The sequence below is a fragment of the Mytilus californianus genome, unplaced genomic scaffold, assembly GCF_021869535.1.
Source record: "Mytilus californianus isolate M0D057914Y unplaced genomic scaffold, xbMytCali1.0.p SCAF_3, whole genome shotgun sequence".
NCBI lineage: Eukaryota > Metazoa > Mollusca > Bivalvia > Mytilida > Mytilidae > Mytilus > Mytilus californianus.
The window spans coordinates 30,105,573-30,133,290 of NW_026262679.1; the positions used below are offsets into that span (position 1 = coordinate 30,105,573).

Genomic DNA, 27,718 nt, shown 5'->3' on the forward strand with positions numbered 1-27,718 from the left:
GTAGACCAATTTAAAAAACGGGACTTGAAATTAAAAATCTAAAAACACGGTTAGATTTGGAATATCAAAGAACCCCAATAATTCAATTTTTGATAAAATCAAACAAAGTTTAATTTTGGACCCTTTTGACCTCAATATGAACCAATTTGATAGCGGGGCCCACAAATAAAAAATCTAAATTCATGGTTATATTCAGCATATCAAAGAACCCCATATATTCAATTTTTGTTGAAATCAAAACAAAGTTTAATTTTGGACCCCAACTTGGACCAACTTGAAAACTGGGCCCATAATCAAAAATCTAAACACATGTTTAGATTAAGCATATCAAAGAACCCCAAGAATTCAATTTTTGTTAAAATCAAACTAAGTTTAATTTTGGACCCTTTGGACCTCAATGAAGACCAATTTAAAATACGGGAACCAAATTAAAAATCTAAAAACACGGTTAGATTTGGCATATCAAAGAACCCCAATAATTCAATTTTTGATGAAATCAAACAAAGTTTAATTTTGGACCCTTTTGACCTCAATATGAACCAATTTGATAGCGGGGCCCACAAATAAAAAATCTAAATACATGGTTAGATTCAGCATATCAAAGATCCTCATATATTCAATTTTTGTTGAAATCAAACAAAGTTTAATTTTGGACCCCAATTTGGACCAACTTGAAAACTGGGCCCATAATCAAAAATCTAAAAAAATGGTTAGATTCAGCATATCAAAGAACCTCATATATTCAATTTTTGTTGAAATCAAACAAAGTTTAATTTTGGACCCCAATTTGGACCAACTTGAAAACTGGGCCCATAATCAAAAATCTAAACACATGTTTAGATTCAGCATATCAAAGAACCCCAAGAATTTAATTCTTGTTAAAATCAAACTAAGTTTAATTTTGGACCCTTTGGACCTTCATGTAGACAAATTTAAAAAACAGGACCAAAAATTAAAAATCTAAATACACGGTTAGATTTGGAATATCAAAGAACCCCAATACTTCAATTTTAGATGAAATCAAACAAAGTTTAATTTTGGACCCTTTTGACCTCAATATGAACCAATTTGATAACGGGGTCCACAAATAAAAAATCTAAATACATGGTTAGATTCAGCATATCAAAGGACCCCACATATTCAATTTTTGTTGAAATCAAACAAAGTTTAATTTTAGACACCTATTTGGACCAACTTGAAAACTGGGCCAAAAAATCAAAAATCTAAATACATGTTTAGATTCAGCATATCAAAGAACCTCATATATTCAATTTTTGCTAAAATCAAACAAAGTTTAATTTTGGACCCTTTGGACCTTAATGTAGACCAATTTGAAAACTGGACCCAAAATTAAAAATTTAAATACACTGTTAGATTCGGCATAACAAATAAATAAATGTGATCAAAGATTTTACAAATCTAATGCGCCATACTGTGCAATTAAAGATTACTTCTTGAAATTTTTCAATATTTGAAATTTGAAAAAAAAAAAATATTTGAAGAATAATTCTTTTTAATTTCTGAAATCTGAAATGAGAAAAAATTGACCCCCCACAATTTCTTTTTATCCCTCCCCCCTTTTTCCCCAAAAAATTCTTTCCCTCAAGATATGGTCATAATCTCAATTCAAATTTCCAATGGAGTTGGCAACCATAATTACCCAATTAAATTTACCATAGTGCTAACTTAATCTATTTTATAAAAGAATTAAAAATATACTGTCAAATCTTTCATATGGATTTTTTTGTAAAAAAAAAAGATGCAACATTTGCAGATATTTTTACTGGTCTTCCTTTATAGATATGCATTTCTTTAAACATAATTTAAAAGCAGTGTAAGGGAAGTAACCAAAACGTTGTATTTTGATTACCTCCCTTACACTGTTTTAAATTATCTTTATTGTTCATTAACCATTACTTTATACATAATTTAAAAGCAGTGTAAGGGAGATAATCTCAATGATGTATTTGATTTATCTCCCTTACACTGCTTTAAATTATGTTTTGTACAAAAGTATTTGTCCATTAACCAGGACAACCTTGTTTTTCCCCCTTTTTTGCCCCTAATTCCTAAACGGTTTGAGCCATAACCCCCCAAAGCAAATCCTAACCATCCCTTTGTGGTATGGAAACTTATAGTATAATTTCAGAGAGATCCATACACCGTTCCACAGTTATTGTCTGGAAACTAGAAAATGCTTATTTTTGGCCCCTTTTTGGCCCCTAATTCCTTAACTGTTGGTACCATAACCCCCAAAATCAATCCCAACCTTCCTTTTGTGGTATTTAACCTTATGGTCAAATTTCAAAAAGATCCATTCACTTAAACTAAAGTTAGAGTGCGAAAACCAGTATGTATTCGGACGACGACGCCGGACGACGACGACGACGACGACGACGACGACGACGACGACGACGCCAACGTCATACCAATATACGACCACAAAATTTTTTTGCGGTCGTATAAAAATAGGAAATGTATAATTCAATAGCAAAATCAACACAGAAAAACAACAATAAAAATGTTGATAAAAATTTCTAGTAAATAGGCCAAAACTCCAGCTGAAAATGTTTAAACCTCCAGTTTTAATTAGACAGCTCTGCAACAGATCTGCATTTCTAGCAAAAAAAATGTGAATGTAAAAGATCTCATGTAAACAAAACATTTTCAAAATTACAAGTAATAAGTTTTTTTCATGTGTTTAATTACAAAAAGAACACTCTCCAAAATCTGAGAAAAAAAATCTATAAACATTATATATGAAGTTTTCTATAAAAAAGATGTTTCAACACTGAAATAAATAATAAGCATAAAGATATTATTTCTAAATATTATTTCACTACATCAATTAAAATTGTGCAGTTAGAACAATTGCAATTTACAATTTTACTTATGTAATCGTCTGACATACATTTAAGTTCAAAATACTGGTACATGTAAAAAAAAAATTTATTTAATAAATACCTCTGACATGGTATTGTATAAATGTAAAACAATTAATTGACAATACAAAAATGAATAATTTTACATTATTTTAAATATTAAAACAAAAATATGTGTGTACTGGCCATAAATAAAACACATACAACAGATATAGCAAAAGAAGAATGTTTCCTTACAAAATTTTAGTGAAAAACCTGTAACTGTACACATACCTATATAGGAGACAACATTTTCCGCCTAGCTTTTTCATAATTCTTAGTATATTTTCAAAACAAACACCTTCAATATACTTCTAAAACATTTCTTGGAACAGTTTACAATCATGTATCTTAAAAAAAGTTCTTAATTTGTGTTATTTCTTCTTAATTTTTGCATATTTCTATAAAATCTTTTATACAAATAAAAGTAATTGACCATTCAAAAACTGAATAATATCCAAAATATTAATTTTTTTATATACTTTTTAACCGACTTTACTAATATGAAATTTGACTGTATGTTTCTTAAAATATAAAATTAATATCTTCAAAATGAATGTATGCTACCAATTTCAAAACAATTTTTTGGAGCAACTTTTATCAAGTATATTTGAGATCAATATTTTAGGAAGCCAAATACATAAAATCCCTAAAATAACTGTCAGAACAAAACAGTCAACATCAGTCAACTTTTACTTGGATGTTTTAATTGATAGAACCAGTCGTTTATATCGTGATAGCCAAGAAACAGTAATGACTTGTATACTGTTACTGCCTCCAGAGTAATGCTAATACATCAGTAAGTAAGAATTCCCTTTTTATCATTCAGGACAAAAATTCAAAATAAGTATTGCACAATGTTATCGAATACTGAGAACATTCTGAAAGTTTCATTGAAACCCAGTCAATGGTTGAGGAGCAGTTGAAAATAGACTAACAAATAGACACATCACAAAACACATTAGCTTCACAAATCAGATTTAATAAAAATTTTAAAAAAACCTTCCCTTATTTTGTCTTTTCTCAGAATCTGGTGGGGTCTACATTTTTAATGTCCATTTTTGAATTTTCCCCAAAATATTCTTGAGAAAACCATGAAAATATTAATTTCTTAATAATAATATAAATAATTATGTGCTTTCAATAACACAACATCAACTGCACAAACATCAGTACATGCATACCATATTGTGAGTGTATAATAGTAAAACATTCCATATAAAATGAACAATAATTGTGTACTGATCAAAAGATTCATCTACCTTTTATGAAAAAAGTGCAGATTTTGTTCTGTAGAATTACAGTTTTTCACTTGTGACACAATATGATTAATATAATTATATATAAATATTTATATATTGATCTTATAAGCAAGGTTAGTTATGGTGTTCATCTATTTAATTTTTCTAGCAAATTAAGTTTATTTTGTGTCATTCTATGCACAGTTTACAGGTTATAGTTAGGATTCATACATTGTCTGCAGTATTCAAAGTATATCATATTAGAAATGAGAAAAAAATCAAGAATTCAGTTAACTTTTCATGTCTATGTTCAAAGTTTACAATTTTTTATAACATATATAATTAATGGCACCATACATTTTACACCAATTTAAAATAGCATCCAACTCTGTGTCCTTACCATATTTGTTTTTGAGAGAAAATTACAAGTTATAATTTATTAACACCCAATGTTTCACCAACAAGAGTCAAGATAGTATTCCTTTTGAGGACATTTGTGTTCAAAATAATTTTTTATGAACTATATTATAAATGTAAAAATATATTATATATTTATAAGTTTAAATTTTTACTGAAAATTGAATATTGTAAGAAACATGGTAAATGAGGTCTATTTCATTAATTAACAGGGGAATTAACTCTTGCAAGTCAATAAAGTATTTACCACAAAGTTGTGATGTTAATGCATCTTACTGAGTAACACTAAACATTTTGAGTCAGTGTCTTTTACGGTTTTATTTACCTGATATCATGTGTGAATGTAATTTCTCAATCTTTATTAGATTTTACAATATGTTAGTTAATTTGTAAAAAAAAATGAAGAAAAAAAACCCAAGATTTTTATGTACTTTACAACCTATTGGATACCATTTTATCTTTTTAATTTCAACTCTTCCACTTTTGATCTCTATCAGCTGTTTCATAAAAGGTAAATAAAATAATTAAAGGATTCAGATGATAAAAATCCTGTTCAATCTAAATAACTTAATAGGTTATCTGAACATGACACCTAATTGGGATTCACTAGATCTTCATATGACCTATCAAAAATTAATGTCCCTTAACTACAAGTAAGTCTTTTATGAGAATATCTCCAGATATTACAGATTGGTCAGATTAGGACAGGTGACCTCAATTTAGAGGTAGCTTAGTAAGCAACATCTTATATATCAAAATAAGAACAACATATAGACAGTTGATCATGAGGTAAAGCTCTATAAACGATGTCAAATTTCATCACTTTCACTATCACTATCATCAAAGCCACCCAGATCTAAATCCTCAATGTCCCCTTGCCTTAGGGCATGTTCCACAATGCCCAGATGACAAAATACATACTGATCTGGCATCTGTATAGCAAAGGCTCGCTGTGAACGAATCTTTCTGACTGTCTCTTTAATATCTACCCTATGTGTGTCTTCTAATTGGCGTAGTGATATATCTATTGTCATAAATGTTCCTGAAAGAAAGATAATTTTCATGAAAAAACCAAAAAATTGAGTGAAAAAAAAAATAATGGACTTATATAAACTTGAAAATTTGTATGTGCCTTGTGTCAAAACACTACCTTTTTCAATATTAATAGAACATGTTTAAACTAGTCCTTTCAAATCTGAAGGATTCTGTATAACAACTCTGTGTGTTAAAATGAAAATAATATGTGCCATGCTTTGTAAGATACTAATTAACCTAATAATGGTCGTGTACATTTAAAAACAAATATACCTAGAATTCATGACCTCATTACTATATTCATTATATTGTTTTTATTTTTTTTTCAAAACAAACTTACTTAACTTATCAAAAGCCTCAAATAACAAACCATGGAGATAGTTATAAATAGAAAAAAACAAGTGAATCTATGAGCTACTGCTCACTAATGATACCCCTGCCCCGCTAAAGTATAAGGTAAACAGGAAGTTGTTGAGTGATGAATCTGAAAACGCATCACACGGTATAGCTGACTCATATAAACCCTGAAGCCAAATTTCAGAAGTCCTTGTAATGTAGTTCCTGAGAAAGATGCGACAAAAGTTTTCATGGGACAGAAAACGGACTGATGGATCGATAGACTGACGGATGGACGGACAGACAGAGGTAAAACAGTATACTTTTAAAAAGCGGGGGTATAAAAACATCTTTAGAATGCAACTCAATGTCTGGGGTGTTAACAGTGATCTCTGGAAACCTATCTTCTGCAGAAATTTTCAAACTCAGCTCCTAAATAGGCAACAACTTGTAGTTGAACTGTACAGGATTTTCATTGGGTCCTTTACCTTGTTCAGTAATATGGTCTAGATAGTTAAAGGGGAGGTTTGTGTACACTTAAACCTGATTGAACTCCATCAGATTTTGTGCTAGTAAATATCTATCTGGACCATTTGTGAATGATTGGTGTTTGTTTTGTCTAGTTACGCAGGAGTCAGTTTTGGTGGTTGATTTGGTGTTTACTCTCCAATATTTTTTATACTTCTTTTTAAATAAGAAATATTGTGGCAGCTGAAGTAGCTACCCAAATAAAGCAGAATAAAAAAGAAGCTTACCTGTTCTACCAATGCCAGCACTACAATGAACAACAATCGGTGGGCCAAGAGCATGACCTCTCCAAGATGAGCCAAGGCGTTTAGTGGCATCGGCTTGACAACTTCTAACTCGGAAGAGAAAGTCTAGGAAAGCTGTTCCAGTTCTTGGAACTCCATAATCAGGCCAGCTCGTAAACTGTATATGTGTCAAGTGTCGAGATTCTCCAGACTGAAAGGACAAATTACACACATGATACAGAGTTTCTAAAAGCATATCAAAATAAAAATAATAAAGGGGCATAACTTTAGAACGGTTAAAGTGATGCCACCAAAATTCAAACTTGATCTGTGTTTTGTGGTAATAAGCATTGTGTAAAAGTTTCATAACATTTGGTTGAGGCAAACTTAAGTTAGAGAACGGAAACTAAAATTTTTGCAATTTTTCCATTTATAAAGGGGCATAACTCTAGAACGGTTAAAGTGACGCCACCAAAATTCAAACTTGATCGGTGTTTTGTGATAATAAGCATTGTGTATAAGTTTCATAACATTTGGTTGAGGCAAACTTAAGTAAGAGAACGGAAACTAAAATTTTTGCAATTTTTCCATTTATAAAGGGGCATAACTCTAGAACGGTTAAAGTGATGCCACCAAAATTCAAACTTGATCTTTATTTTGTGGTAATAAGCATTGTGTATAAGTTTTATAACATTTGGTTGAGACAAACTTAAAGTAAGAGAACGAAAACTAAAAATTTTGTAATTTTTTCCATTTATAATGGGGCATAACTCTAGAACAGTTTGAGTGACTCGATCTGCGTTTTGTGGTAATAAGCATTGTATATAAGTTTCATAACATTTGGTTGAGGCAAGCTTAAGATAGAGAATGGAAACTAAAATTTTTGCAATTTTTCCATTTATAAAGGGGCATAACTCTAGAACGGTTTAAGTGACACCACCAAAATTCAAACTTGATCGGTGTTTTGTGGTAATAAGTATTGTGTATAAGTTTTATAACATTTGGTTGAGGCAAACTTAAGTTAGAGAACGGAAACTAAAATTTTTGCAATTTTTCCATTTATAAAGGGGCATAATTCTAGAACGGTTAAAGTGACTCCACCATTATTCAAACTTGATCGGTGTTTTGTGATAATAAGCATTGTGTATAAGTTTCATAACATTTGGTTGAGGCAAACTTAAGTTAGAGAACGGAAACTAAAATGTTTGCAATTTTTCCATTTATAAAGGGGCATAACTCTAGAACGGTTAAAGTGACACCACCAAAATTCACACTTGATCGGTGTTTTGTGGTAATAAGAATTGTGTATAAGTTTCATAACATTTGGTTGAGGCAAACTCAAGTTAGAGAACGGAAACTAATTTTGGGATGGACGGACAAGGGTAAAACTTAATGCCCCTCCGCTACGGCGGGGGCATAAAAACTAAACATGTGATTTATAAAAAAAGGTTTGGATGCAAGTTCAAAAGTAACAAAGTAAAAAATTCCTTATCAAACTTGAAAAATTGTGATGAGCTAACAATTTTATACCCCACTTCCCATACAAATATGTTTAAGGCCTTGTTTTGATAAGTAAAATCTCCAATATCATCTAGATAAAACTATCAAACTGATGGTGAACAGTTAAGCTTTTGCAAACCAACTAAATTTCAGGACATTTGTAAAAGTTAAGAATTTCTAAAAAATTCTTTCTATTGAAGACATAAATTTGGATTTCCAGTGGAAAATTTTAATACCATCAAACTAAATCACATCTAACATGATGTCTTCTCCTCATACCATACTCAGAATTTCATTTGTGGTGATTCCTGAATAGATTTATATAACATACTTTTGTATTGTGAAGGAAAAGTCCAGTAACTGTGTAATCATGGTGTTGTTCTATCCCAGTGTTTATGACTATAAATTCCTCTATCTGTTCTTCTGATTCCTCCTCCATTGGCCAGTATTGTCCACACTTCATTCTTCCTCTTTCTACTACCCTGTAGATACACACATAAAATACATCAAATTGGCAAGTTCTATTTTTGGGTCAAGACACAGACCCAAGGAATACTACAGATACATGATCTTCATATTCATTTCCCATATAACCATAAGCTTTCAATATGTTGATAACCCTAGAAATGAAAATGTAAAACCGATAAAAATTAAACACAGCCAATGATATGTTTGAAGACGTTGTGTTACTGAATGTAAACAGATTTGATCAAAAGTATTAAAAGGGAGTCCATATATATTCACAAACTTTTCAGACAAGAATATTTTTTGACTTAATAAAAATAAAAATATCTTTTTTGGCCAATTATTATTTTTGATTATTGACACAATCATAACAGTAGTGCTTATACAGTAATAAAAAGTTAAAAAAATTAAAAAAAGGGGTCTCAATATCTGAATTTTTCAGCTTGTAAATGTTTTAGTATTTTGATTTGTCAGGAACATTTACTGATCCATAAAACTGAATCATTCATATAATATCCATTGTTAACGATACATTAGTTTCTACAGAAGTCATTTACTCCTAGTAATGGACCTCTTGTTTCAATTATAAGACATGTTCTACATTGTTGGGCAAGTGAGATATATATAGAACACATGCAAGCCAAACTTGTGTCTCTTTCTGAGCATTTCTTCTAGGCATGTTGCAAAAAAACTTCTTTGGTTTACAAATAGTTTACCAAGTATCATTCATTATCTTACCACCTATACATTTCTAGGAATATGATTGGTTAAAAGCAACCGCGTGGAGACTGTGTATATTTCATATGGGGTAATTGGTAATTTTAAGGAAATTTTTCAGTTTTTGGTTATTATCTTGAATATTATTATAGATAGAGATAAACTGTACTCAGCAATAATGTTCAGCAAAGTAAGATCTACAAATAAGCCAACATGACCAAAATTGTCAATTGACCCCTTAAGGAGTTATTGCCCTTTAAAGTCAATTTTTAACAATTTTTCGTGAATTTTTGTAATCTTTTACAAAAAATTTCTCTGAAACTACTGAGACAAATTTAACCAAACTTGGCCACAATCATCATTAGGGTATCTAGTTTAAAAAAATGTGTCTGATGACCCCGTCTGCCAACCAACATGGCCGATATGGCTAAAAATAGAACATAGGGGTAAAATGCAGTTTTTGGCTTATATCTCTGAAAATAAAGCATTTAGAGCAAATCTGGGGTAAAATGTTCATCAGGTTAAGATCTTTCTGCTCTGAAATTTTCAGACAAATCAGTCAACCAGTTGTTGGGTTGCTGCCCCTGAATTGGTAATTTTAAGGAAATTTTGCAGTTTTTGGTAAATATCTTAAATATTATTATAGATATCATAGAGATAAACTGTAAACTGCAATAATGTTCAGCAAATTACGATCTACAAATAAGACAATATGACCAAAATTGTCAATTGACCCCTTAAGGAGTTATTGTCCTTTATAGTCAATTTTTAACAATTTTTCTTAAATTTTTGTAATCTTTAACAAAAATCTTCTCCACTTAATCTACTGGGCCAAAAAGAATTAAACTTAGCCACAATTTTCAATAGGGTATCATTGAAAGATGTATCCAATGACCCTGCCATCCAACCAACATGGCTGCAATTGCTAAAAATAGAACATAGGGGTTTACTATAGAAGTCTATGGGAAAATTGTAAAAAAAACAATTTCAAATGGTCACAACTTGAAAACTAATTTAAATAATGATAAGGGGTCTTCAGTAATTACATAAACGGTACCAATTTTTCTGCACCAGTAACTATTGTAAGACTACAATGGGATGACCTGCTTTTAATTTAACTACTGGGCTAAAGTAAACCAAACTTTGCCTCAATCATTATTAGGGTATCTAATACTATTTATTATGATTTTAACCTTATTTTACATGATTTCCAAAACCACAGTAGATACAGGTGAGCGACACAGGCTCTTGAGAGCCTCTAGTTTTTTTTTAAACGATAACAAATATTTTTATTCAAGCATTTCCTGATATATAAATACCTAAGTAGCCCAGGTCACATACTTAGGGACCCTTGTATTTTTAACAGCCTCACTTGACCAGGGAAAAAATCAAATGAGTTTAAACTCCTACAGTTATACATGTATTTAAATGACCAGTACACTTGTTTTTATCTGATAAGCATCATTGTAATACATAACTGTGATTTCGTTACTTTCAATGTATTTTAATGGAATAAAAAGTCTGTGACACAAGTTTTTATATTGAAATTTGAAAGTACATAGACCCAGAAGTCTTTTACAGAAGTTACAAAAAAATCTATCATCGCACATTTAGACACCCCAGCTACCCTAAGTATTTTTACATACAAGTATCAGGTTTCAATATACTTCACTTTTACAGACCTGCCAACTTTTGAAAATCCCCATGGGGGATTTTGTGCGCGACCAGATTTGCAAGTTTTACAATTTTTGCGGCATTTCTGTGTCCACTGTTTTTTGTCGACCCTGCGACTTCTGTTGCAGATAGCTCGACATAGGGATAGTGATCAGGCGATGGTGGCGTCCAACTGGCAGGTGTCATCTGACCTTGACCTCATTTTCATGGTTCAGTGGTAAAAGTTGAGTTTTTGTATTTTGGTCTGTTTTTCTTATACTGTATGCAACAGTTCAGCTATATTTGGTGTGTGAAAATATTTTACGATGTACATGTCAGTCCGGCATGTTTTATTTGACCTTGACCTCATTTTTATGGTTCATTCCTCAATGTTAAGTTTTTGTTTTTTGGTCTGTTTTTCTAACACTATAAGCAATAGGTCAAATATATTTGGTGTATGGAATGATTGTAAGGTGTATATGTCTGTCTGGCAATTATCATCTGACCATGACCTAATTTTCATGGTTCATTGGTCAATCTTAAGTTTTCCTGGTTAAGTTTGTTTCTTAGATACTATATGCAATAGGTCAACTATATTAAAAGTATGTAAGGACAGAAACACGTCTGATTTAAAAAAATTAACGGATTTCAAGATAAACAATGTTTTCTAATGAATTGATTACAGTTTTCGTCTTTCAGTTAATTACGATTTTGTCATGAAACTACGGTAAACATTGCAAATTGTGATTGAATGATAAATTGATTAAAATTGAAATGCTGACTGACCGTTTCTATTTACAAATTAATTAATTTTGAGGATCGTTATGACCTATTAGATAAACAGATCACCTGTAACAACAAATTATGACACCTGTTTTGACCTTTGATTAGCTTGGGGTCGTAAACTTGTCATGAATATGGCGCCAGGAAAATTATAGATTTATAGAAATTGATCAGAATTATAAAGGGGCATAACTTTAGAACGGTAAAAGTGATGCTACCCAAATTTGAACTCGATCTGAGTTTTGTGGTAATAAGCATTGTGTGTAAGTCTCATAACATTTGGTTGAGGCTAACTTAAGAAGAAAACAGAAACTAAAAAATTCAGCAATTTTTCTATTTGTAAACACGCATAACTCTAGAACGGTTGTGTATAAGTTTTATAACATTTGGTTGAGACAAACTAAAGTTAGAGAACAGAAACGAAAACTTCAGCAATTTTTATGTTTATAAAGGGACATAACTCAAGAATGGTAAAGTGTCGCCACCAAATTTCGTACTTAATCCGTATTATGTAGTAATAAGCATTGTGTATAAGTTTCATAACATTTGGTTGAGGCAAACTAAAGTTAGAAAATGGAAACAAAAAATTTGTACTTGATCTTAGTTTTGTGGTAATGAATATTGTATATAGGTTTCATAATGTTTGGTTGGGGAAAACTTAAGTTACAGAATGGAAACTAAAAATTTTGCAATCTTTCGATTTATAAAGGGGCATACCTTAATAATGGTTAAAGTGACACTACCCAAATTCAACTTGATCTGTGTTTTATCAGTGGAAGTCAAAATTAAACATTGCATTGTATAAAGCATTGATTGTAGTTTATTCAACTATAATCATGAACAAAGGAAGATAACTCCAATTTTAAAAATTACTTGATATTTAGAAGAAAATGAAAATTTAGCAATTTTTCCATTTATAAAGGGCATAACTCTAGAACGGTTAAAGTGATGCCACCAAAATTCAAACTTGATCTGTGTTTTGTGGTAATAAGCATTGTGTATAAGTTTCATAACATTTGGTTGAGGCAAACTTAAGTTACAGAACGGAAACTAAAAATTTAGCAATTTTTCCATTTATAAAGGGGCATAACTCTAGAACGGTTTAAGTGACACCACCAAAATTCAAACTTAATCTGTGTTTTGTGGTAATAAGCATTGTGTAAAAGTTTTATAACATTTGGTTGAGGCAAACTTAAGAAAGAGAACGGAAACTAAATATTTTGCAATTTTTCCATTTATAAAGGGGCATAACTCTAGAATGGTTAAAGTGACGCCACCAAAATTCAAACTTAATCTGTGTTTTGTGGTAATAAGCATAATGTATAAGTTTCATAACATTTGGTTGAGGCAAACTTAAGTTAGAGAAGGGAAACTAAAAATTCTGCAATTTTTCCATTCATAAAGGGGCATAACTCTAGAACAGTTAAAGTGACACCACCAAAATTCATACTTGATCTGTGTTTTGTGGTAATAAGCATTGTGTATAAGTTTCATAACATTTGATTGAGGCAAACTCAAGTTAGAGAACGAAAACCAATTTTGGGACGTAGGTATGTAAGTACAGACGGACAACGGTAAAACTTAATGCCCCCTACGCTACGGCTGGGGCATAAAAACTTCAAAATCGCTATCCAATAATTTTTTGGGCAGATTTTGTGAAAATTGGGATTTCGACTTGTTTTACGATCGCAATATCGGTATTCGGGTTGAGGCATGAAAATCGGGATACTGCCAAAATTCGGATAGTTAGCATGTCTGCTTTTATTTCATTACTTTCTTTTACACAACTCAACATTCTCATATATAACAATGCCTCACTACATATTTTCACAGTTTTGAATAATCATGTTTTGTTTTAAATACCATAAATATTTGGAATATTGCTACTTTAGGAATCGTATATGTCCCTGCATGAAAGCAAATTGTTTTTTTTTATTTCTATTTAAAACAAAAATACCTTGTTGTCATGACAATGACCATCACATGACAATGCCATATCATTCTCCAGAAATCCCCAAATGTCTTGGGTAAAGGTCCTACAAAATATTTCCATCATGATTAGTGTAAATGCAAAGTAAAATTTTTATCACATATAAAATAAGAAGATGTGGTATGATTGCCAATGAGACAACTCTCCACAAGAGACACAATAACACAGAAATTAACAACTATAGGTCACCGTACAGCCTTCAACAATGAGCAAAGCCCATACCGCATAGTCAGCTATAAAAGGTCCAGAAATGACAAATGTAAAACAATTCAAACCAGAAAACTAACGGCCTAATTTATGAACAAAACAATGAACAAAAAACAAATATGTTACACAGCAACAAACGACAACCACCGAATTACAGGTCTTGACTTGGGACAGGCACATACTGAATGTGGCAGGGTTAAACTCGTTTGAATGTGCCAACCCTTCCCTAACCTGGGACAGTTGTCTAACAGTACAACATAAGAACAAACTATAACAAGAATGTGTCCATAGTACACGGATGCCCCATCACACTATCATTTTCTATGTTCAGTGGACCGTGAAATTGGGGTCAAAACTCTAATTTGGCATAATTCAAGATTTAATTAGCAATGATTAATACTCCTTCTTTCCATTCTAGGCACAGTTTTCTCTTAAGAGTTAGTGAAAATTACAATGACAATAGTTAAGTTCAAATAAATACCTCAAATTTCTACCTATTTAATGTTGTATTTTTTCACTCTTTTTCCTGTTCTCATTACAATGTTATTTTTTTTAATTCAACTCAAATTCAAACTTCTTATATCACTGAACTTTGTTACTGGTAAAGGAAACTGAATTGCAATAAAAAATTAATTATCAATCTTCATGATATATAACATGTATAATGACAAACGTAAATTATTCAAAGCATGAATTCTTTCAATATGAACAAAAATATTACTCATTTATTAACAAACCTTGTGTTGATATATATGCATTGTCCTGATTGTATCCAGCAACATAGTTGGCATTGATATAATCTGATGAGGGATCACCCTCAACAATGGCAGGCAGTTTGACTCGAGAATGGTCATAACATAATACATCAGAGTATCTGTTCTTTGGCAAGTTATATTTTGCTCTAAAATAGAAAAAAAGAGTAAACAATATGTATATACCAGTATATATATATATACATAACTATGAAAAATATCTTTTAGCACTTCCACCATTGGAGGTATAAAAGTTACTCCTAAATGTACCAAACTGTCACTATGATATGACTTACCATTACGAAGTTTACAAAATAAATAACCGTTCTAATTTTGTAACTTTCATGACTGTAAAAATTGATGCAGTTTAAGTTGTATACATTTGGACGGACGGACGGACGGACGGACGAACAAGGGTAACACTTAATGTAGGCGTCAGGGGCAAAAAAAATAGGGTAAGTAAGTCGGTATTTCCATCTTATCTTTTGCGACATGATTTTGATTGTGCAGTCTGTCTTGCCTTAGTCCAAGTTGTCAATGGGCTGAGTTTACCCATATTTCTAATGACTGGATTATTTCCCTTGGTTATTGATTGGAAAAACTTTGCTTACATTTGTTCATGATTTTTTGTTAGTGCTTGACACTTTGACTTTGCATTTTTTTTTCAATTCATCATTCCGAAAAAAGAAGTTATTATTCGATCTAATGATAAAATCTGGTTTAATTCAAATCTCCGTAAAGAAATAAAAAAAAGAGACAGGTTTCGGAAAATATTTAAAAAAAATAAAAGCACTACAAACGAAAAGAAATTTAAAAACCAAAGGAATCGAGTGAATAATTTGAAGAAACAAATTAAACAAAACTTTTACGAAAATATTAATGAAAACTTAAATGAACTCAAGCAAACAAATAGTAGAGTATATTGGAAAATCATAAACTCCTTATTAAAAGAATACAGATCTTCAAATGATATTCCACCGATGCAAAACCCAAGTAATAATTTTGAATTTTCTTATGATGCAAAAGAAAAAGTTGATATTCTAAATAGATATTTTTGTTCAATAGCTAGTCTAGATGAAGAAAACAAAAATTTGCCTGACTTCGATGATAGAGGTATTAACGTTTTGTCAGAAATTACTGTAACTTTAGAAGACGTTAAAGATATTATTTCTACTTTAGATCCAAATAAAGCTGTTGGTCCAGACAAAATTAGTAATAGAATGCTTATAACAGTAAAAAATGAAATTGCACTTCCCTTATGTATTCTTTTTAATAAATCGCTCTCTCAAAATATATTTCCTAAAGATTGGAAATTGGCATATGTTATTCCTTTATTTAAAAATGGAGATAAGTCAATGCCTTCTAATTATAGACCGGTATCACTTCTTTCTTGCGTGAGCAAGGTACTGGAAAAAATAATATATAAACATATGTTCAACCATTTAGTTTCTAATAAACTTTTGTATAAATTTCAGTCTGGTTTCATACCCGGCTGCTCTACTTTTCATCAACTAATTGAGATGTACCATTCTATCGTGTATGCTTTAGACAATAAATTTTATACAAGTTTAACTTTTGCTGATGTAAGCAAGGCATTCGATAGAGTTTGGATAAGGGGCCTACTTCACAAGTTAGAAAGATATGGTATAAAAGGGAATCTGTTAATATGGCTTGAAAGTTACTTAACAAATAGAACTCAGAGGGTAGTATTAAAAGAGGCGACTTCCGAATTAGGTAATCTTAAAGCTGGTGTTCCACAGGGTTCGGTACTGGGTCCTCTTTTATTTCTAATATTCATTAATGACATTGCAGATGATATCATTGGATTAAGTAGAATGTTTGCAGACGATACATCTATTGGACATACTGCTCCAGATAAAACTACTCTTCAATCTATGATAAATATCGATCTACAAAAAATTAATTCCTGGGCAAATGATTGGCTAGTTAAATTCAATCCCAATAAAACTAATATCATGTTGTTTAGTAACAAAAATTCAAAAAATAACTTGATTTTTGATTTTGGCGGAGTTCAGGTAGATACAGTTACTAGTCACAAACATTTAGGTATATTTTTAGCAGTGACTGTAAGTGGACCAAGCATATTGATTCTTTAATAGAAAAGGTATCAAAAAAATTAAATGTTCTTAGACGTTTGAAATTCCGACTAAAAAGGGAATATTTAGAAAAAATATATTTTACTTTTATTAGGCCCGTTCTAGAATATTCTTCTGAAGTTTGGGATAATTGCGGACAGTTAAATTCTGAAAGATTAGAAAAATTACAACTGGAAGCAGCACGTATTGTCACTGGTTTAACAAGCTATGCTAGCACTCAATCACTTTATTTAGAGACGGGATGGGAAAAGTTCAAGATAAGACGGGAAGTTAAGAAATTAACTTTATTTTACAAAATTATGAAAGAGGACGCTCCAGAATACTTATTAGATTTAATACCCCCTACAGTTGCAGAAACAAACAATTACAATCTACGAAACAGTCAAAATATATACCAAACCTCTAGCAGACTGTCCCTTTATCAAGAATTATTTATTCCATCTAGTATTAAACTGTGGAATTCGCTCGATTTAAGTATTAGAAATGAACTGTCTTTAAATATGTTTAAATTAAAAATTAGTCAGAAATATTATAAAAACAAATCACTCCCTACATATTTCACTATTGGCGATAGATATTTAAATGTTTTGCACGCAAGATTAAGAAACAAATGCAGTGCCCTTAACATGGATCTGTATCACGCAAATATTAAACCTAACACAATGTGTCAATGTGGTTATTTATATGAAAATGCTCAACATTATTTCCTGTCATGTAAAAATTATACAGCTCAAAGGAATATCTTATTTTTTGAACTTAGAAAAGAAAATATACCTACTGACTTGGAAACTTTAATGTACGGTAGTGATATGTTTAATATGAACATAAACACAATAATTTTTACAAAAGTGCAGAATTATATCAAAGACACCAATCGCTTTTCATAGTGTATAGACATTATGGTTAAATATATAACAATAATAATGTAATTACTTTTGTTGACTTCGAATGAAATTGTTCATTTATTCCCAAAGACATGGATCATCAATTTGATTTTATATATAAAATCCTATCAGTTGACAACAACAATTTAATTTAATTGCTTTAAAATAATAACTTACCTTTTGAGTGAATATTTATTCAAAATTTAAAACATCCTACTAGGTCTATCATAAATAAATTTACGGTCAACTCGACTTTTAGAAATCGATGAGCCATGTCGTTTAAATTCTTGTTAATTTCATGTCTCCATATTAATATTGTTTATGATGTTATTATTATGTATTTTATTTTGTTCGGTTATTTATTATTTGTATGTAATGGAGAAGACGTTCTAAGTTGCAAAACTTGTGTCTAATCCTATTGTCAATATTTTTGGACAATATAATATGTTTAAATTCATCATGGCACATGTGGAACGTTCATTATAAAAATGTGATAAGCAGAACAAGACAATTTAAAAAAAAATCAGTTCATGTATATGATGTAGAAGCATGTATTAATTCTTAAGGAAAGTTAATCAGGTTCAATACCAAACAATAACAGAATTTTCATTGGTGAAGGAAAGCATATAATCTAAACAAACTATTCACTTTTGACTGGTAAATAAAATGTTATTTGTCTGGTAAAAGCTCAAAGTCATATCATAGTAACAACAGTTTGAAGTACATGTAACCTTCACTAGTAAACATACACATAGAAGTAGCTTTTTAAAACTCCATTTCAATATGGGAAATATTCTTTCAATATGGGAAATATTCTATCTGAGAACATTTTAGATGGAGAAATTTACAGTAAAAACAATTTCATATTGTTCTTTTCTACATTATTTCATTTTTTCCATTTGCAGTTCAATTAGCATGATTATCAATGTTAAAAATTGTTAAAATCAAAAATTCTTCTATAAATGAGTACTTTGCTCCAGTTATAAATCAGATAGCTTTAGTTTTTGATATTGTGAAAAAGAAACATTGTTTAGACAATAATGGCAATGATGTTCAGGTTAGTCTTCAAATAATCAAATAACAGTGCAGCAGTAGAATTAAGATGTTTTTTTATCCAAAGGATGGAGATAAAAGACCTCCCACTCAGGATACATGTTGTAAAGGAGAGATTTCAAATTTCTAAATATACATAAGAGTGTCTCAATAGTCATAACATTATCTAGAGAAATGAAGAATATTCTGTTTTGAGCGTTCCTGATAAAGGTAGATCTAGAAAAGCACCTCGGACATGAAATTTATCAAGTGTTGTTTTCATTTTTTTAAGGCTATGAGATGTCAAAATCTTTATGGAAAATATACTTATAATATATACATTGATAGCTTAATACTGAATTGGGATTTGGTAAAAAAAAAAACATAAATATTTCTTTCAAAATGGAATGAAACCTCATTTCTAATGACAATACCTACTTTGATAAATTAAATGTTCCACTTGGTGGTTCCATTTTAAAGACAATACCTACTTTGATATATTAAATGTTCCACTTGGTGGTTCCATTTTAAGGACAATACCTACTTTGATATATTAAATGTTCCACTTGGTGGTTCCATTTTTATATGTGCGTACTCAGTATACAGTCCCTTTCTTTTTGTTTTCCTCAAGTGTTTAACAAGTTGTTCAACAGTCATTCCTGTAACTTCATTCATATGATTTGTATCTTCAATAATATTTGTACTAGTTGACGAAGGTCGTTTTTTTGGTGGGATATCAGATTCATCTTCATTTATATTGTCATTGCAATTGCTGTTCTGCTGCTTGTTGTCGTCTGCATTATTTACATCTGAATCATGTCTGCGTTTTATACTGCCATTTGCACAAGTGTCATGTTTTTCCACTGTGACTTCTTTTTCTTGATCTATGATCATCTTTTCTTCCTTTTCCTTTTCCTCAGAACTATGTTTTTCACTAATAGTTTCCTTGGATTCTTCAGATTCAATATCACTAATAATCATGCAGTCTGAAATTTCACTAGATAAGCTTCTTTGTGACACAGATCCTTGCCTAGTACTCCTACATGGGAAGAAGTAAGTGTTCAGGTCAATGCTTTGTTTTGTTGATACTTTGTAACATATTTGCATCCAAGCAGGATGACTGTTCATTATTGTTCCTCCAAGATGTAATGGAAGGGACTCACTTGGTATATGCAAAGGGAGTTGTTGAAGACTGATTGTATATACCTAAAATTATAACAATCTTTTAAAGTTTGAATACATTCCATATTGAAAGAAAAAAGAACAAGAATGTGTCCATAGTACACGGATGCCCCACTCACACTATCATTTTCTATGTTCAGTGGACCGTGAAATTGGGGTCAAAATTCTAATTTGGCATTAAAATTAGTAAGATCATATCATAGGGAACATGTGTACTAAGTTTCAAGTTGATTGGACTTGAACTTCATCAAAAACTACCTTGACCAAAAACTTTAACCTGAAGTGGGACAGACGGACGAACGGACGGACGGACAAACGGAAGAACGAACGAACGGACGCACAGACCGAAATAACATAATGCCCTCTACTATCGTAAGTGGGCCATAAAAACAAGAAAGCAGCTAGAACAATGTAGGATATCATATTAGGACTATAACAGTAAGAATATAATGAGGACAAGAATACAGGGAAGGAGTAAAGTGTTTGGTTGTTAGAAAACATTTGGTTTTCATTCATATTCACCTCCCATGCCAATTCAATAAATAATGAAAATGAAAATGCTCGCTTCTTGAAGTCATTCTAATTCCTTTTTTTTTTTATTTTAGAGACTTCAAATCACTAAATAAAGCACTTGTATATGAATCTAAATGTCAATCTTAATCAACAGTGAATTTAACTTGAATAAGGCCACTCTGGCAGTACATTTACAATCAGAACTCATTTTTTTTACATACAGGATCTTTAATTTGGCCTCCGATAAAACAAAAAGGTTCTAAAGAGCCAGTGTCGCTCACCTGGATCTATGTGCATCTTCAACAATGTCACTCTCAAACATTGTAGACTGGAACAAAATTCATGCCTTTAATCTTTTTTTAGTTGATCCTGTTCTACTAATCAATTTTACTTTGAACAATTTCTCTTAGTCTATCTTCTATAATTTTAATTTTTGAAGATGATATGCAAAAACGCAAAAAATTAATAAAAAAAACAACATTAAAGGGCAATAACTCCAATAAGGAGACGACCTTAAACCAACACTTTAACTTTCCTCAAACCAAAACTTTAACCTATCACAATTCCATGTTCAGTGAACAGTGAAATCAGGATAAAAACCCTTATTTGGCATATATATTGTGCACTTCACTTCAATATGAACAGGTATATTAAGTTTAACAAACTAACTTAAACCAAAACTTTAACCTGATACAGAACAGATAGAATCAATGGTAGGAACTCATAGATCAAGAAACATAATGGCTTTCCACTATTGCAGGCAGGGCATAATAAAAAAAAAAGTACTTCAGAATTTATAGTCAGAGCACAATAATAAAGACAATGACTTTCATTTATGATATAATTACCTCCCCTCTTTCATACACTTTTAGTCTTCAACATTTGTCTTTAAAAAGGTCTTATTGCTGGCCTAATTAAAACATCAATATTGAGAAATATTTCCTTTTTCATTTTACCTGTGATAACTAAATCACTGAGTATCTACACAAATTCATATACAAAGCTAATCTAACTATGACTGAGATCATTAATTCTCCTTCACTCACCCTATCCCTGAGTTTTTCCCTGACAAAAAGTTGGAGAATTTTGAAAGGAGCTTTAAACCACAGAGGTGCAGTCACAATTAATACTTTCTTCAATCTTGCTGGGCATGCTCCCTGAAATAAATAAATTAATTGTGATGATAACTAAATAAGATAAGATTATCAAAGTCAAATGAGAATATGTATTTTATTGGACTTTAAATTTCCTGAAAATATAGAATTGTATAATCTATATGCTTAAATAAAATTCTTTAAAAAACCTGTATGAACTTGAAGTCATTTTGAATTCAATTATTAATACTAAAAGTGGGTTATATATAGTTTAAACAGTATTTTATTCAGATAAAATGAATTGGATTGGGCAACAGGCAAAGCCTATGTAAGCCCTCTCCATAATTTATATAAACATGATGTAAAATTAAAAACATTGAAGAAAAAGTCAATAGCCCTCAATTCAGATTTTCCTGATTTCCATTTTGTCTGAGGTGCCATTATTTTGACAAGAATTAATATGGGATGTTATAACAAGTCCCAGTCCAGAAAAATTGGTCCTCAAATTAAGATTTTCATGTTGTTAATCTTAACCAAGGTTTTCATGAGTGGACCCACCATCCAAATGTGAAGAGGAGGCAATGAAAAATGAAGGTGCTATAACAAGTGATGATGGACAGACTGACACAAAGACTGATGGATGGGTTAAAAAAGGTATTCACATGCATGGGATATAAAAATAACTCAAAGTACTTTGAATTTAAAAAAGAACAACATATACTACCTTCAAAAGACTGAGAATTTTTGTGCAGAGTTCGTAATCAAAGTTTGCATACTTTGAATCTGTCATGTCGTATATAAATACTAAACCATGTCTTTGTGTGTCTTTGCTGAAAGATATAGAATATAAATATATGTTTTTACATACATCATACGTTATCTTAAAGATTCTGACAGAGAACTAATTGACACAATAAACAAGAGCACATAGACTTTAAAAAAAATTTATTTCAAAACCCTTCCTGCAGAGAAGTGATTTTTGGATGGCATCCTGGATGTGTCTTGTATTCACATGTAAATGGAATAGTCTATTATTTTTGTAGAAATTTTTGATCTAAGTACAATATCATATATTCAGCCATCAGTTTACCTATTATCATTATTGTGATAGATCAGAATTAAGACAACCATAATGGGGTAAGTTCCTGATATGGTTATATCAAGTTAAATTCATGCAAACCATGGACTAATATTGATATCATGCCACGATATGGTAATTCCCCATTTGAAAAGTTTAATTTATAACATTTAAAATGAAAGGCTTGCATAGGAATTTCAACATTTGAAATTTGATTGTTGAAAGAGAGAAATATTGTATTGAAGACAATGCAGTGTAAGAATGATTACTAGTTCATATGCTGACAAACTTTTATGTTTTTTCTTTTTAATGCCAATAAAAAAAAACATATTTTTCTCTATTATGTCATCATTTTCTTTTTTGTTGCTGTAATGACAAACAAACTTAAATCAAGTGATCCTCTTAGGAGTTGAGATAAAGTAAAACACAAGCAAACTGATCAATTAACAAAATACACAACCAATCAGGGAAAGTATAAGTATAATTATTAGGAAATATCAGCTTACCCTCATGAGAACCTGAGCTCATCCCAAATTTTAACTCAATCTTTAGTTTTCTCTGTCATGTTTTGGGGACTGTTTGCATTTTTATTAATTTTTCCTTTGACCATGGTGTTCTGTTGTTCTTCATCTTATGTTTTTTTGATTCCCTCCTTGATATCTCCCTCCCATCTTTACAGATAAATTAGAAGATGTTTCTCTGATAAAACATATCAACTGGAGAATATCATACCTTTCCAAAGCAGCATCTAACTGATAAAGTAGACCTTTAAGAACAATCTGATGTGTTGAGTCTCTGGGCTGATGTAGTCTGGCTGTAAATAAGGCTACTGCTGCACCATGTTTGTCTCTCCCAGGCTGTAATAGATCACACATATTCATTTCACATTTGTTTGTATTCTATCAAAATGTTATGTGACACTACAATGTTACAAGTATAGACATTTGTCTACTGTTGAAGGTTTCTAGTTCTTTTATTTTAGTGTCTCATCATTACTCATTGTTGTATACACCTCATCTCCTTACATTCATATGTTACTTTCTAACCAAAAAAATGTCATTGTGACTTGTTGCACATAAACATTTTTGTTGTTTTTTTTATAAATAGCTAAGACTCATACTAGTACTATGACACAGGAAGCAACTCAAGGAGCTTACTAAACCTGATATTGATGTTGAATAATATTCTTATACATTCAATATAAAAAAGAAATCAATGTTAAAATCATGCAGAAAAGTACAAAGTTTAATAACATAATTTTTCAAGTTATTAGTCATGTTAAGTAAAATTACAATCACAAGTCTGTAAAATATAGCGTGTTTCAACTGTTTCTTTCTTTTTTAAAACTGTATCTTTCATATGAAATGTATTTTGACTTTGTTTATCAATCAATCATATAATGGTTCAAGGGAAATAACTCAAACTTAAAAATATTTCTCAATACCAATATTGTTAACTTTTCCGTTGCCACTTCTTTCAGTAGTAACTCATCATTACTATCTATATGTAATAATTCTTCTTTTCTTCTTGTTATCTGAAAAAAAGTCAAAGATATTTAAATATTATAAAAAATATAAATGGAAAACATTTTCTAAAACCAATATCATAATGTAAAATACTATGTTTATTGTTATTGCTATTTTGTGCATTTTTCCTTTGATCTTTTTTGGTGATAATTTTTCATATCATGCTACTCGCTTGAGATGGAAAATTATCGCCAGAAACTAAGGGCGCACGTGACGTTGTCAATGTAAACACTAAAAGACCTCATAGGCAAATTAGCGATAAACAGATTATCAATGGTCTTTCAAACTCGAGAATGTTTCTCAGCCACATCTCATCTCAGGGCTGTCACCGTTCGATGAGATTGTAGCTGATGAACACCCTCTCGTTTGAAAAACCATCAATAATCTATAATTACATAACAAAAATGTGTATACCATGTAAACATGTACTGTCAAAGTGAAAGTTGGTTTTATATTTCTCTAAAAACCTTTGCTAACAAAATATATATTAATTGTCCCAATGATCTGAGCATTTCCATATATAAAGAGAAACCATACTTCAATTAATTCATTATTATTTCGATATGAAATACTCCTAAAGTTGAACTCATCATAGAGTAACAACTTCTTGTTATAAATGAATCAAACTATATCATGTATATGATTCATATTTTCAGGGATTTTATAAGAAATGATTAATGTGGAATAATGTACACAAATTTGCATAAAATAGGAAATGAATGATGATGGAAAATAATTTTTTAAAAATCAAGCACTCATCAACTAAAAATGTCTTCAAAATTTTTGATATTAAAACTGTTAAACAGAGATTTGTCTTGCCTGTATGTTATTTTGACAGTAAAATGCAAATGTTGAAAACAAAATAGCAATACTTTTATATGTAAATTATGCAAAATACCCATAGCCAATGAAACAAGATTGCAGGAACAGGGCAAAATAGTTTCTGAGATATATTAAGATCTGCCAATACAACTGCATACTAATTATCATTAGTGGTTCCACTTAAACTGACCTAATCACAAACTTTAACATGTAAAGTATGCAAAATGATTTCATGTGAAAAAATTATATTTTTCCAATCAAAGGCAGCATACTCCCCTATGACCATTGCATGCATGTATATTATTCATTTCAATAATCATGACAAAACATAAAAGCTAATAAGGCTATGGTGAAATTCAACCAAAAATATTCATTTAACTGCAAAAATAATTACAGTGTGTTGTACATGTTGTTTCTATAAATGAATATTTCCTTAAAATTGACTATCAGATAAGAACATTTAAAGTTTACCTAAAGTTTATCTAACTGTTTATTTAATTTGTGCAATCACAGTTAATATAACATGTAATAATCTGTAATTTGTAGTGTCAACCAAGTGTAAGTTTTTATTTCCTGGCAAATCATTTTATCATTAAATAATCTTATCAGTTTACATGCTTGGGTACTTCTCAAAATAAAAATTCAATTCCTGTAATATTCAATTACATGTACCTTTAAACAATGTTAAACATATTAACCTATCTTCTATTTAATTCACCAAAATATTATTTTTAAAATCATTATCATGGTGTCAATTTTCAAAGATTTTGTTTACACAGAAATTTCAAACAATGGATATATTCTTTATTGTAGAAATGTGCAAAATATATTTTATCGTTCATTATAGACATGATAGATGACTCTTTCACTAATCCACTCTGTGCAAGCAGATTAAAGGATTAACATGCAGATCTATAGTTGCTAACATCTACATCATTTGGTCACCGGTGGATAGTTGTCTCATTGGCATTCATACCACATCTTCTTATTTTATATTAATCCAAATCATTATAAAGTTGTCATTAAAAGTAACTCAGTATTCATGGCCAGTTACTGCTTAAATCATGTTAGGTATAGGCAAAAAATCCCATCTCTTACAAACTTTGAAATACTATGCTGAAGATATTTCTGAATCTGAGGAAGAATTATCATTCTAATTATATCAAATTGTTGATTATGAAGAGAAATGTGGGATTAATGAACATGAGACGATAACAATTCAAATTTAAAATTTACTCTGTCGATGAAAAAAAAAAATATTGCAAGAGGGGAACAAAATATTGTTTTGGTGAGACAAAAAAATTGACCCAAGGGAAACCCTGCTACCAAACATTAGATATTGTAGGGTTTTCCTGGATTGTTGCCTTTTTTAACAAATACAAGGGCATTACCAGACGTAGAACAAGTGAAATAAAATAAGTTTTCAAGTTAGAGTGTGAACCCTGACAACACATCTCCTTTTATTCATTATATAATTACTATGCCAAATAAAAAAAATCATGAATGCACAAGTGAAACAGCATGTTAATTCATGTGTAAATTTTTTTTAAAATCCAACACCTACTTCATGGTTTATATACAGATCTATTGCTCTTTTCTTGTCGAACTTCCTTGCCATAAGAAACTTGACAGCAGTGTTCCATGCTAGTGGTTCTGCTTTCTCACGCTCACGTATCTTATTTACATATTCCAGAAAACCTTTTACTTCCTGTAGAAAAAAGAGAGGAAAAGTTAATGTCATTATGAAACATTGTTTCCGTTGATGTATCATCACCTGAAAGCAACATTTTATTATGTAATATCAAAGGTGTTTCCCACATCTCATGTAATTCATAAAATAAAATTTTACTATCCTCTATTTGTGATTTGATATGGCATGTATGGAAATTAGTTTGCACTTCTCATTTTCTTTTCTCACATTATTATAAAAATAAGATACTAATGTATCTTTGGTGTACATGTATATAACTGTGGCTGTTTGCTTAAAAATAAAATTGCTCCAGTTATTCAAAGTTAATAAATTGCTTTGCCTAGCGCAGCTGAATATGACCACAGAGGTCCAACCCTGAACAGTTAGGGCAAAAATGGACACAATATTCAAGCTTGATACAGGTCTGAATTTGGATTGTAATTAAATATTTGACATATTATAGGTTTCTGAATAAATGTAGTCAAAGAACTTGAAATTGGTTATATGAATTGAATTAATATTCAATGAAAGATTTCTTGCTGTTGTGCAATACACTGTGCTGTTGCACAATGCTTAGTAAATCTGTTGTCAGACTATAAACAAATAAAATCTTATAACTTGGAAACCTAAATTTGGAAATTATAAAAATCAAAAGGGAGCTTACAAAAATAGATATAAACAATTTACCAAAGTTTCATAAAAAATGCTGAAAGCATTTTTGAGTTATTGTTCGAAAACTGGAAAATTCCCCTTTTTGTAATGAACATGATGAATAAAACCCTATAAATCGGAAACGTATAGTCTAAAATTTATAAAAATCAAAAGGGAGCTCATGTCGATAGAAATAAACAATTCATCAAAGTTTCTTGCAAATTGGTGAAATCGTTTTTGAGTTATTGTCCGAAAACTGGAAAATCCCCCCTTTTTTAATGAATAAAACCCCAAAACTCGGAAACAGTATATCTGAAATTTATAAAAAACAAAAGGGAGCTCACGTCAATAGATATAAAC

At 30.6% G+C, this 27,718-nt stretch overlaps 1 protein-coding gene across 2 annotated transcripts in view; it reads right to left on the reverse strand.

Moving 5' to 3' along the window:
* Nucleotides 1–4,406: 4,406 nt before the first annotated feature.
* The window catches only part of LOC127734336 (tyrosine-protein phosphatase non-receptor type 9-like), a 33,307-nt gene continuing 9,995 nt past the window's right edge, over nucleotides 4,407–27,718 (reverse strand). For both annotated transcript variants that reach the window (XM_052244182.1, XM_052244181.1), the window contains exons 2-12: nucleotides 26,582–26,725; nucleotides 24,114–24,203; nucleotides 23,402–23,526; nucleotides 22,316–22,421; nucleotides 21,544–21,654; nucleotides 19,347–20,008; nucleotides 14,755–14,918; nucleotides 13,778–13,856; nucleotides 8,534–8,684; nucleotides 6,706–6,913; nucleotides 4,407–5,621 (exon numbers count right to left, since the gene is read on the reverse strand). In XM_052244182.1, the coding sequence (XP_052100142.1) occupies nucleotides 5,389–5,621; nucleotides 6,706–6,913; nucleotides 8,534–8,684; nucleotides 13,778–13,856; nucleotides 14,755–14,918; nucleotides 19,347–20,008; nucleotides 21,544–21,654; nucleotides 22,316–22,421; nucleotides 23,402–23,526; nucleotides 24,114–24,203; nucleotides 26,582–26,725 (2,073 nt within the window). In that variant the 3' untranslated portion in view covers nucleotides 4,407–5,388. The remainder of the gene's footprint in view (nucleotides 5,622–6,705; nucleotides 6,914–8,533; nucleotides 8,685–13,777; nucleotides 13,857–14,754; nucleotides 14,919–19,346; nucleotides 20,009–21,543; nucleotides 21,655–22,315; nucleotides 22,422–23,401; nucleotides 23,527–24,113; nucleotides 24,204–26,581; nucleotides 26,726–27,718) is intronic.